The 13,573-nt window shown below is 33.1% G+C and overlaps 1 protein-coding gene across 3 annotated transcripts in view; it reads right to left on the reverse strand.

The window, feature by feature from the left end:
- The window catches only part of EFL1 (elongation factor like GTPase 1), a 90,156-nt gene that overhangs the window by 51,441 nt on the left and 25,142 nt on the right, over window positions 1-13,573 (reverse strand). For all 3 annotated transcript variants that reach the window (XM_062583525.1, XM_062583524.1, XM_062583526.1), the window contains 3 exons: window positions 11,488-11,633; window positions 10,605-10,783; window positions 7,732-7,867 (listed from right to left, as the gene is read on the reverse strand). In XM_062583525.1, coding sequence (XP_062439509.1) covers window positions 7,732-7,867; window positions 10,605-10,783; window positions 11,488-11,633 — 461 coding nt within the window. The remainder of the gene's footprint in view (window positions 1-7,731; window positions 7,868-10,604; window positions 10,784-11,487; window positions 11,634-13,573) is intronic.

Here is a 13,573-nt window from a genome sequence, read left to right on the forward strand (position 1 = left end):
TGTTTTTATAAATCGTCAGACAGGGCTTGGGAAAAAAAAAAAAAAATCTCCCTTGTATTAAGCTAAAGTTTAAATTTAAAGTACCAGTATATATCTGCACTTATATCCGATCCACAATCTCAGTTTTTTTTTTTTTTTTTTTTTTTACAATCCAAAAGAAATAGCCCATCCTGTTTACTATACGGATTATGCTCCAATTATCAACATATTCTCAAAGAATTGTCATTGCACTGTAGTGTACTCAGCTTGTTTTCAGCTGAAATCTTGCTGTTTCATGTACTGTGATGAATTTTATAATACAATATGCCATATTCAGAACTTGGTTCTACCAGAAACCTTCTTTTAGGCTGATTCCTAGATTACAGACAAGGAGGCCCAAGGATGATTGCAGTATACCCTTCATTCTTTCATTTGAAATCCTTAAAAATGCAGGAATAATGGCTAAACATTGAGTTGAAATACAACAAATATTCTACATATTCTTAAAAATAAACATGCAATACGCAAGCACCATATCAAGCAAAAATTTTTACCTGGAACACCATATCGATTCAGTATTAAGCTTCATAAAGTTTATTAGCTAATTACATTTTTTCTCTATAAACCATTGTTTGCATATGGTTTAAATTGGAAATAATCTAATATAACTCATACATTTAACTCAAAAATTTTTGGCATTGCATTCTAGACTTTAGTTTGCATGGTTTGCGTGGTTGCTAAATAGCTTGCATATGCTAATCAATTTCAATTGTAATGTGTGTTTTTAAAGGTCTATACTTTTCAATATTCATGCTATCAAAGTCACCGTAAAAAATAAGAAGCGCTACAAAATTTTGTAATATACTGTTTTTCAAGGTTTATCTGTAATAGTACAATTTTGATAAAGAGTCAAATGAAATACGTGCAGCTACTTTCCACTTGACTTCATGCTAAAACAAAAGCGTTTTCAGTTGGACAGACACAGCGATGGAACTAAGTGAATGAAGCACTGCTGCTTCTGGTCGTTTTATGGAAATTCCACAAGTCATTTCCTCTGGCAAACCTCTTCCACAAAAATCAGACATATGATACTGATAGATCCACTTTCATTAGTTCACTGAGTTCTCTAAAAGAAGCTAAAAAAAAAAAAAAAAAAAAAAAGAACTAAAATTTATAAAAGCAGAGAAGTCCTGAGGCAATCTTACGGAAATGCAAACATCAGATTGCAACACAACAAGTATATTTTAAGAATATTTTATAAATTAAGACTCCTTGAGCTTTCCTACTATCTACATAAGGGAATTACTATTCATTCTCCTTCTGTAGAAGGAAGGCAACTGAGGCAAAAAATTCAGACCTGGTAAATCACTTCAGGAATTCTGGACCTTCTTTTGACTAAATCCTGTGAAACTCTAACCACCTGAATGGAACCCAACACTGGATTTAACTATCAAACAGCTTATTTTCAACACATTAACCTGTTCACCCCATTTAGGTGACACCATGTACATTCCAAGTCCCAGCGCTTAATGAACAAACTAGAACAGATAGACTGCTCTTACATCTGCCTTTCACTGAACAAAAGAGTAGAGTAACTTGAGAGCACTTTTTGTTCATGAGCTAAGGAACAGTGGTTTGCTGACAGAAAAAATTGTATGCATTCAGACAAAAAAACCTTCTTATAGATTCATATCAAGATTTGAAGTGAACTTCTCTGAGACAGACCTTATTTCCATCTGGAAAACATTTTATATCTGCAGCTGATACTGTTTCACTATCAAAATTACACATAAAATTGCATAAAAATACATCATAACCAGTGATAAAATAGTTGCTTGTGGTGTCTGTTCACAGCAGAAGATTTATCTTTGAAAATATGAACTTCCAGGGAGGATCCTTGTTTGCTTCACTTCTGCTTCTTAATCTTCAGAACTAAGTTAAATATTTAAGTAATTGCGTATACTTGCAGGATTCATTCTACTAAATTATGGGAATAAAGCATTAGCTTGCTCCAAGTAATTTTCTTCAATTAAAATATTTCAGTAATTATTTCACATCACCTTTGATTCAAGACAGAGGCTGTGGCTTTGTTTGGTTTTTGTTTTTTTAATTATCTAGAATTATCATGTTGTAATATAAAAGTCAGATTATCATGGAACAATAAGAAAGGATGATTAAACCTCAGTTAAAGGAAAAGAAAATCCTGCCTGAAGTGACTATGTAGACAGTTTAGGGCATTTAAATAAATAAGGAAATAAATAAGGATAAGATCAAAGGAAACTCTGATTTCTCTCCCCCAGCAAATACATTCATTTTGTCCTTTGTGCATTTAACACTTTAACAGAAGTCTAATTAATTTGTAAAGTCTTCCCTAATTCCAATACCTTCGCAATTTTCAAACTTTTATCCTATATCTTTATTTAAAAGCAACAAATGAATACCACCAAACACAAAAGTGAAATATTCAAAACAGCAACTATTCACCCGTTCTGATTACCTGTCTTTTGTGGTACTAACAAACTCCACAGTGCTTACACTAGCTTAGAGACACAAAAGGGGGAACTTGCCCATCAGGAACTGTCACAGCTTGGCCTTTTCCGATTCTACAGGAGACAAGACTGACACAAGGTAATTATTCCCCCTACTAGGCAGGAAAGATCTGTCCATCATGGACAAGTACGAGCTTCCTGATCGAATTTTTACAGCTCTTAAAAAGCAACATACCTTAGAAAGAGAGGAGGGCTCCAGGACAAGAGAAGCAACGTTGACCTAGTATTGCTGACAGACTTCCCATCTTTCTTTGCTTTCTTAGTCTACTATTAGGGGCTTAACAGAAACTGAGAAAGGGTATCAAAAAAAGAGTGTATTGAAGAAGACAGATGGCCATAATGCTTTCTCTGGAGAATGTTCTAAGAAAATGAACTACTCAAAGCAGTATGTCCAGAAGATAAAATGGCAACCTTATAGACTTGAGCAGCCTGGGGCCTGGCATGTTACAAGGCTCCAATGAATAGGACTAAGCTAACCCTTTACCTGTTCAATAGCAACAAAACATCCTTACAACAACTCTCTGAAAAAGCTTGAGATAATGAAAGCTTTGGAACATGCTTTCTGCAGATGAACATTTAAAAAGCTATCCCTTAAAAAGGAAGCTTAAAGTAATAGGCAGGCCAAAAGAATCTATGATGCTGAAGTATCAACGATCCTACATAAACAAAAAAATAGAAAATACCAAAGTTAGCACAAAACTACTCTGTCCTTTAAAAAATTAGAAAAGAAAAACAAGCTTTTGAAAAATATCAACCAAAAGGCAATATAGTATTTTAAAACAATAGCTAAACAGTTTATAAAACTTTCATTAGAAATCTACATTGCTCACAGTCAGTGGCAGCCCCCTCTCTTGACTTCAAACTCCTGAAACAGTACCCTGAGACACATGATTTATTTTTGCATCAGCACTAACATTTTCCGTAATTAAACTTCAAGATATTTTTCATAGCCCGTTTCAACTTTCATCATGTTTTTCAGTCAGCAGTTTCAACTAAATACATGTATCATTTGAAGCCCGAGGGAACATAAGCTAGTCTATTATAACCTTATCTGCTGCTCCATTAACTAGATTCTCCTCCCCCAAGGTTCATTCAAAGCAGGACCAAGCAGAACTTTGTAGTACCCGTTACCAAGTATAATTTTCTGTCTTCTGGCACAGGGCCTCTAACAGAAGCGCAGGAAAGAAAGTCTGAAAAATAAGACGGTGCTCACTTTCCTCAGGAGGCACTTTGTTTGCCTACGACTTTTTTGCTCCAGGAGCGGACAAATCAGTAGTGCTTGTAAATAACAAATTCTATAAACGGGATGTTTTTGTCAGAGATAAGAATCTTACTCTTTTCTTAGAATATTCTGACAAATAAGTTTTAAAAGATTTATTATGAAGACTTTGTTATTATCCTTGATCCCTAAGAAAGTTTCCACTTGTTTATTTTAAATTTAAGTCATATCTCACCTCCTATCCAAGGTCTGTAGAAAAATACATAGCAGCCACATAGTTTGCAAAGAAATAAAATTGTAAATTATAAACTGCTACGTTGAAGACGACAGTATTTTGATTTTGCCCTATTAATGGAAAACTGACATAATGCTCAAGAGTTTTTGACAAATAGTTTTGACAAAATATTTTGGCTGCAAGCTTGCAATACAAATTAAGAAAAAGTAAAGTGGAGTCTCATTCAGGAACTCTGAATAATACCAAGAAATAAATTTCTAAAGCTTTCTAAAATGGACGTTACGCACATTAGGCATGGATGTAGTGTTGTTTTTCAGCTCTGATTGTTCCTGTGTTCTCTTCGTAACAGCTTTGCAGTTCAAAGATCACATGCTTCACTACCTTTTCCTCTTACAGTACTTCACTACAAGTTTCTCAGATTGTTTAACAACTATGATGACATCAGTATTTTAAGGAAATATTAATTTATTTGATCAATACACCTTAGAATAAAGCAGAGTAAAGAGTATAAAGGCTGCTCATTAGGGCCAAGAAGAGATTCTGCTTGCAAGAAACAATATATAAATTATAGCAAAAAAAATTGAAAAAATTTGAAAAAAATATACCATAAGTTTTAAAAGTGGAAACAGGCAGTCATGACTAATTGTGTACTCCATCTGGCAATAATTTAATTACAGAGAGTAAAACTACTAAGCTTTCAAAAAAGCTTACTTCATTTACTAGATAATCTACAATAATTTCCTTATACGGCTGGAGAGAAATCACTGCTGTATGCTTTGAAGCTGGAAGATAAATGGCCTTTGAAGCACAAGTCACTGTTACTGACTGGAACAATAAAAGCCTTGCATTACCGGTTATTACAGAATGCTTTATATGAAGGTATTGCATTTTCTCTTGAATGTGGTACATCAAGTCAGAAAAGGTGTTCCTTCAATCTATGTAGATTAACAATGCATATTAGAGGAGATGGGAAAAACAAATTAACTAGAAGGGCTTTTAGTCCTAAAAACGTTCTATAATGATACTAGATTTAAAAAACAAATCGAAACAAAAAAGCCAAGGAAGAAAGAGAAACAAACTTGAGCTTGTATGCTCTAGGTAAAAACAAAAACACGTCTGTCAACATATGATGAAACCAGAGAATAGTACACTAAAAATGTGAAATATCGCAGACAGTTTGGCTAAGGGCTCTGCATACCAAATCTAAGCTTGCAATTTTAATGAATTCCTTTAAATATGACCAATCTTGTGTCACCATTTAGAACTTTTTTATTACTCAACTAACATGCTTTTCTGTAAAGAAAAGGCCTCTCTATGCAGTGAATACTGCTCAAAACTTTTGGATAGATTTAACTGGTTACAAAAGCACTTCTTGAAATTTGGTACAACTCTTCACATTAATTAGGCAATATAATTCTCATGATATATTTTTCTCCACAGCAAGCAGCAAGAGAAAACTTATTTATTATTCTGCAAGCACAGATTTTTTTTTTTTTTTTAAGAGTAGTTATTTCTTTCAAACTCTTAATTGTAGTTTGTTCTCTAAAGTAAACAGAATATATAATATTTACTACTTTGGGGAAAAAAAAAAAAAAAAAAAAAAAAAAAAAAGTAGTCCTCCTCTGAAGGGAGGCTGTAAAGACAACAGAGCCAGACTCTGCTCAGTGGTGCCCAGCAACAGGACAAGAGGTAATGGGCAAAAATTCACAGGAAGTTCTTTTGAGCATAAGAAAACACTTTTCCCACAATGAAGGGGTTGCCAGAGAGGTTGTGGCATCTCCATCTTTGGAGATACTCAAAGCCAAGCAGGACAGAGTCCTGAGCAATCTGCTCTACATGATGCTGCTTGAGCATGAGGGTTGGACCAGACAATCTCCAGAGGTCCCTTCAAACCCTGACTATTCTGCGATACAATGCAGTTTTATACATATCCATTAATAAATAATGCCAGGAAAACACATATCCCATCGTGACGATTTTTTTCATAGAATTCTATTTTAAATCCTAGACTAACACATGAACTAGAACCTCTGAATTCCCAAACTCAGCTCTCCCCTTCAGAATATGTGGAATACATCGGTCATTCTGGATCTACCATTGCTACTCCTCTTAAAATCTTGTTATAGTTTACAAAAATAGCAAGAATCCATTAAAAAACAAAACAAATAATAAAACCCACAGTGACATACCACTATCAGCGGTCATTGTACTCATTGGAAAATTTCAAAACAAACTTTCAGAACAAACTTTTGTTCAAACAAAACAAACTGGCTCAAATTGTCCTATTCTAAACCTATAGTTACATTAGTCCCAATTCTAAATCTAAATGTAACCAAGATTAGAAGCAGCTTAGCACTATATCTGCAGTACACAGCAAGAGTTGTTTCCAATGCAACATTCTTCTTTGGCCAAAATTGCAGCTTATTCTATTAAAAAAAAAAAAAAAAAAAAAAATTGCCTAAAATTGTAACTTTTTTCTGAAAATGTTTCTTCAATACTTTAGATGATATTGACCAAAACATAAAAGAGATTATTTATATTTCCAGGAATGCTCTAAACATTCAGAGGATTAATTGAATTTCTCATAACTTATGATAAAAGAACAAATAATGGTTTCTAGAGATATTTATGTACAAATGATCACAAAAATCTGACTATTTTATTCTATTTTGATTATTTACTTACAATAAAATTTCGTAATTTTGTATTTATAAATTCCCTATCTAGAGAATCATTTTGCCTAATAATCAAATGGACATTTTTCTGAAGTTTCTTTCAAGTTTTCTATTGTAATACTGGGACCATGAAATAATTTCATTAATTGCTTTGACTGCCAGAAACATTTTCCAAATGTAAATAATACAAATCTACGTATAAGCTTTTAATTTTTTAAAACTTCAGTGAAGTATGCACTTAAAAGAAACTTGGAAAATTGCTTGTATGTATTTTAAACCCACATATAAATATGAAGAAAACACTTTTACTCAACTTTCTAGGAATCAGAATATAGATATGAAAAATCTTAGGTTTTGTTGCTGTTGTTCACACATTTTCGTCCATAAAATGAAGACTAATGAAAAGAACGAAATAACTTAAGTTTGCGTTTTCTAAATTATTAATACTGCTTTTGATGTTAAAAAAAGAAAAATGAAAAAAAAAACAGCAACAAATGGTATTATTATTAGAGCAAAACGGGTCCAAGTCTGGCACAAAGAGAATAACTCAATGATTAGGATGACTTATTTATCATTCAGAAACAGGCATGTGGAAAAAGTTCAGAGTTTGCCACATACATAAAAGAAATAATTTTTATCACCAGAGTTCAAGCAGATTCATTAATAAAACTACAATTATCCGCATCACTAGAAAAGTCAGGCTACAGAGATTCCACTGCTGGGAAAATGCTATTTTTCATCCTGGCAATTTATGAAATTTTAGACCTTACTGCTGCCTTTGGCAATTCCTGACATTGATGTTTACCTGGCAATACTCCAAACTAAAGATAACAGTAAATGAGACTAGTGTAATCCCTAGCTTTCTCCTACTCATTAATTTTTTCTCCTCCTCACAATTCAAAGGTCACCAAAAAAGTAGATTACTTTTTTTTTTTTTTTTGCATATGCAGCATACCTTAAAATATTCATAAATTTAAGCTATGTTTTCTTATCATTAATCATATCAAAACAGTTCTGGTGTATTTTGGATGACGTAAGGATTTCAGGCTCTAGGAAATATTAGGTAAATCTTACCTAAAACATTTCCTGCAGGTACTTCTTCAAGATCTTCAAGTTCTCTTCCCATGAGCAAATAGAGATTCTCCAATGTACAGCAAGTCATATGAGGTACTAATGGCAGATCATCTGTAGCAGAACACTGGTGTGACAACTATATAAAGTAAAACAATTACTGTTCGATGTTTATCACTTAGTATTGGTAAAATTTTAAGACTTCCTCCTGAAAACCCCTTGCATTCCAAAACTAAAGGAATACATCCTAAAGCATTTTCATTTCACAAGTTAACGTTCAAAACTAACAAAAACTCTTTCTTTCCTTCCAAACACTATCTTGTGAGAAAGAAGGAAATGTTATTAAGAATATAAGAATGTCGTCTTCATTAATTTTTAGCTCTTAATTTTACTCTTAACTCCCTCTTCCTTCTTACTGTAAAAACTAATTTTTAAAATAATTTTGTAAGTAATGAATAAATTTCTACAATCACCATCTCGAAACATTTAACACCATTTATACAATACTATTATACTCCCTCCTGTTCCCCAAAGGCAATTTTCTTATTTTCTACCCAAGGTTTTCCTTGCATTGAAGTGCACATGTGCTGGATTTACTGGTAACTATTTTGACAATATTAAGGCTTATAATGACTTTACTGGTACAATCAGTCGAATCTTCAAGAGCAGAATATATTTCCACTGAAACAAACTTCAACCTTATTTTCATACAAGATACAAGGATTTACTTTCTAGCAGCTAGAGTTCTGAGGGAAAAAAAAAAAAAAAAAAAGGATTCTGTAGTAGGACAGGAAGCCTTGAAGAAATTTTTACTGGGCTGCAGAAGTTTCACACTATTTTCAAAATTTCAGCCCAAATTTTATTTATATAGCTTAAGTAAGTAATATTGAACAAAAAAAAAAAAAAAATCGAGTAACATCAAATCTAACTTAAGCTGAAGTCAGCCACAGATCAAAACAAACAAAAAATAGCACACCAAATCAATCCACAGGTATCTTACAGCTTAATGATATGCTTAAAAATAAGAGAAACAAAGGCCAAGTGATTTTATTCACCTCAAAAAACATTTTCTACAAGAATACACTGATCTAGGATATATTTCAGGACTGCCTCCCACTTATTCCAGTAGGTGCTTTGTATGAACCCTCTATCTTTCCAAAAAAGAAAAACTAGCAGAATCCTTATGCAATATCTACGTAGAAAAGTTTGACTTTAAACTTTGCTAATATAAATCAAACTGCTTATGTAGGAAAAAAATGTAACATAGTTCCAGTGATGTTACTTAGAACCAAGAAAAGCAGCAATAGTAACTGCTTGCAAAATAAGAAAAAAGATAATTTTTTTCATTATGAAAATCTTGACACAGTTTATATATGCATTTAGCTCTTTAAAAACAAATCCACTGATTTACCTAAAAGAAATAAAAATCTGGAAGAAGTAGTAGGCTTTTCCCTCAGCACTTCAAGAACTTTTTATATGCTATTCAGGGAACATATTTCTAGAAACATTCTATGCTAACAAGAAAACAAGACAGGGCCTAGTTTCCCACTGACAGGTGACAATACACTGGCAGTATGGAAGTACTCATTTCAGCCCATCAAAACATCTTTGCCTCTAAACAAGAGCCACATACCAGATATTAGAAATTTCTGAGCCTCATCATTTTTGCTGCTTATTTTGAGGATTTCAAGCTCAGAAAGAATAAAGATCTTGAGGGATTAAGAGGTGCCTGTGTGAACTAAAAAGTTATTGAGCTGTTCATCTTCACAGAAGTTGAAATAACTGCTTCTAATAGCAAACTAAGCGCAACATGTCCAAACAGGTTTTGGGGCACTATCAGGCTTGGTGATGAAGGTAAAATAACGTATGCACGTGTATAATATTTGTGAACATATCCAGTCACCTTAAATAACTACACTAAGTGCACACTTTTTAAATACTAGGAATCACAGATGACCAATGTCGACTAAAATGGACCTAAGCTGGCAAAATAAGGAAACAGAAAACTTAAAGATTCATCAAAATTGAGACTACTACGATCCTATAAGAGAATGACTGATGGTTCTACCCACTCAATAATTTAGCATAAACTAATCGACTTCAGAAACTCCACTGCAGTAAACTTTATAATACCTAATGAGAATTGTAGGGCTGCCAAATTTCAAACTTCTTGCTACACAGCACACGTAACACCCCCTAAGCCTCCCCAACAGATGGTGACCATATCAGAATAGATGTTTATTTATCCTGTGTTCAGATCTTAGCAAAACTCCCATGCCCATGGATGTGTGTCACTATGCTATTATGAATTAGTTATTTTCACTGCAAATTACTGAGTTTTGCAAATAGCTGAAAGTCACAGAATAAGTTTTGAAGCGTGTCACATGTGATTACATACATTTAGGCACTTTAGGTCTGATTTTTTATAAAAATCTACACAAAGTTTTAAATCTTATCTATTTTTAATCAGAGTGAAAATTAGCTGATGTGTATACATTTAATCAACACTTTTTACAGAACTGCAGAAAACAGAATATCCTTTGCCAAAACTGATATTATATTCAGATAAGTTGTAATCCTTAAATTTTAAGGAGCAATAAATCGTCCATTCCTCTTAAAAAAAAAAAAAAGAGCAAGGATTGAGATCTTCAGACAAAAAGAAACCATAAAGAAGGTCTGTTACTTCTTTAAAAGAGTAATTTTATTTTTAAAATAAACTAAACAAAGCCTTTTGATAATTAATTTCATAAATTACTTTGATGCTTTTGGATTTTTTTATTTGAACTTCTTTATGAGTCAACAGTATGTAAAAAATTAAGTCATCAGGGTTTCAAAAGAATCTTAAGTTATCATAACATTTCACTGTCACCTCTTACCTTATGCAAAGCCTCAGCAGGATCATATTTTGGTCCTAAAACAAAGATCTTTTGCCCTCTTTGTACCGTACCACTGAACACTCTAGCAAAAGCAATGAAAGACTCCTTGTTGTCTGCTTCCTGCTTCACAGCCTTTGAGGTCATGATCTCTGTTTGACTGTTAAGCTGTTGCTCTTCACCTAGTCAAAGTTAGAAGAATGTATGAAGTAAAGAAGCAGTTTCTGTATCATCATCTAAAGAAAAAAATAAACATCTTAAGCATCATGACTGATGATGCATTAAAAGAATTAAAAGACAGTAAGAAACCCCTACTATAATTTAAGCACCCATCTCTGTATTTTAAACACTGCTTTTGTACCAGTTATTTGGATAGGTCTTTTTTTTTTTTTTTAATGAAATGGGTATTCTGAAAAAAGCTTAGAGGAATTAGTTAAATCAGCATAGAGTGTCATATGCTAGTAACAGGGTCAGAAGAAGGGTCCAACAGGAATGTAAACAAACCTGAATTTTTCTACCTAATACACAAGGGGGGGGGGAAAAAAAAGAAAAATTCTGCCTAGAATCTATTCTACATAAAATAAACAGTAAATTATCCCTTCCAGCCACCATCTCACTTGAGTAGCTGAAGGTACTTAGACCAGGAACATTCTCAGGCCATAAGAACAGGCAGCCTTGGTACTATTACAGCATTTATAAACTATCAGCTTTGTAGTAAATCCCTCATGATTATTTGTTCAGTCTCATTTATTTTCTGGATCAACTTTTCTGAACTAGAGTGTGGATGATTTTTTGTAAGATATACCGCTTAGTAATCAGTCCCTTGATGACATCTAGCTAATACTATTAAAGGTCTGTCTAGTGAGAAATACAGAGCATTATATACCTTTTGTCTCAGCAGTGTTCACTTCAGGTGTATTTTCACTTGGGGGCTTTTCTGACAGATCTTTTCCTTCATTTGCTGCCAATTTTTCCGCATGCCTTCGTCGTACAAGTTCACGCCGCTGAGCTATTTCTTCTTGAGTCAAAGGCCTAAATTATATTTTAAAATATTAATCTTTGGAAACAAAAATTAAATCACAATAATTATAATAATGTATCTGGCATTAAGTAAAAGCTCATACCTTTCATCCCCACAATGCAGCTGACTTATTTTAGCTGACTTAATGCATATGAACTCATTCCTCTACCACATTTAGAAAGAGTCTACTACACAAACTCATTTCTCTACCACATTTAGGGAGTCTACTATGCAAAACTTCTGTTGATTTTTGCTAAAATAAATCTACAGTTTCTCCCATTGACCTGCAAATTTTCAGTTTCTCATTAAAGAGCCAATCCAGTTTTTAAAACTACTTTGTTGTCACATCCAGAATCTTAGTGTGACCACTAGAATCACAGGTAAGACTAAATGCACAATGTAGTAAGCTAGACTTATGTACGTACCAAGCTAGTTAGAAAAACTACCAGAAGACTTTACTGCCCTTCCAAATTCACATGGATCAAATATTCTCATTACTTGCAGTATTTTTTCTATTCTAATGCAGTTTTTAAGGTAAGCATTCAGATGCAGAGGAACAACTTTGCTTGCTACAGCTGCCTTCCCATAAAATGAATAACCTCATAAAATAAACAAAAGGATCAAGACACAAACAAAAGACCAAGACAATAAAAAAAAAGAGAATTTTAATATTCTGATGCAATTTCTACCTCACCACTGGTGAGCCCTATCTTAAAACAAACTATTAAACCAAAAAAAGTGGTTTAATATAAGATTTAAAGCAAAAAGAGAAGAAACGTTTTAAAGAATGACATGTAATCATTCTTCCAGAAGGCAATATAAACAGAATGGCTTCTACATGCAACTCCTCTCAGGCATTTTAAACAGCAAAGTGAGTTACACATATATAAAATCTAAAAGCATTCCCTGAAATTGTCTGTGATTTTAAATCTGGTCCTAAATAAAATTTGTAATATGAAGTTATGCTGTACTTTGATGGAGACCAAACAGCTAGGCTAATTTCAGATACTGGTCTTCTCTTATTTACAACCCCTTCGATGTTTCTAATTATTTCCCATATGAAACACTTGAACCTATAATTTAGTATTTTTTTAATGGGAGTGGGATGCTTTCAGTTGTAAAATGTTCTGGTTTTTTCCATCAGACACAAGCTTACATTAGAAAGCTAGTACTGTTGGCGCATTTAACCATAGATAACACACAAGCTATTTTGGAATGGTAAGGTGGGGTATATGGTTGCGTCAATTGCATTTATCACTGCTTAGTATTTTAAAGAAAAAAATAATGTCATACGCTATTCCTCAGGTTTTCACAGATAAAGTTGTTTTCTATTATTCTGAAAGTACTACCCTAAAGACACAATGCTAACTAAACCAAAACAAAACCCAACAAATCAAAGAATTATTTTTCTTAATTAAAATCCCTTAGTAAACATAAAAGCCTAAGAACAAAGACAAGAATACCTCTGAAAGCACCTCCTTCTGTATGAAAATCAGTGTGCAGATACTTATATGAACAGTTTTGTTCTTAAGACTCTGCAAAATACCTTTGGAAGAAAATTCAAATCGCCAATATGCAGTAAGAAGACAAAGTACTTAGAAAAGTATTTTTGTATTTTTTTTTTAAATGATAAAACTAGAAAAATAAGATTGAATAACAGGCAATATAGAGTTAAAATTGCAGCTTGCTCCTCATTGGATCTTAGCCTTTGCATTCCTCCTAGGTAGCTTAAGTAAAACAGAAATTCAACTTAGACTAAGGAAATTATCATGAATGCTAATGTTTGTCCCTCACACAATCATATCAAGCCTCTCTTTCCTAAGAAAATTATCCCAACTCATATCCCAACTCTATTCAAAGTCATAAGCATCACCTGTCAAGCATTTTTAGATACTTTGGAATCTGTTAAGTCAGGCTTCAAGCCAAGGTGAACAAAACAGAATGTTTATTC

Source organism: Rhea pennata, chromosome 10, assembly GCF_028389875.1.
Source record: "Rhea pennata isolate bPtePen1 chromosome 10, bPtePen1.pri, whole genome shotgun sequence".
NCBI lineage: Eukaryota > Metazoa > Chordata > Aves > Rheiformes > Rheidae > Rhea > Rhea pennata.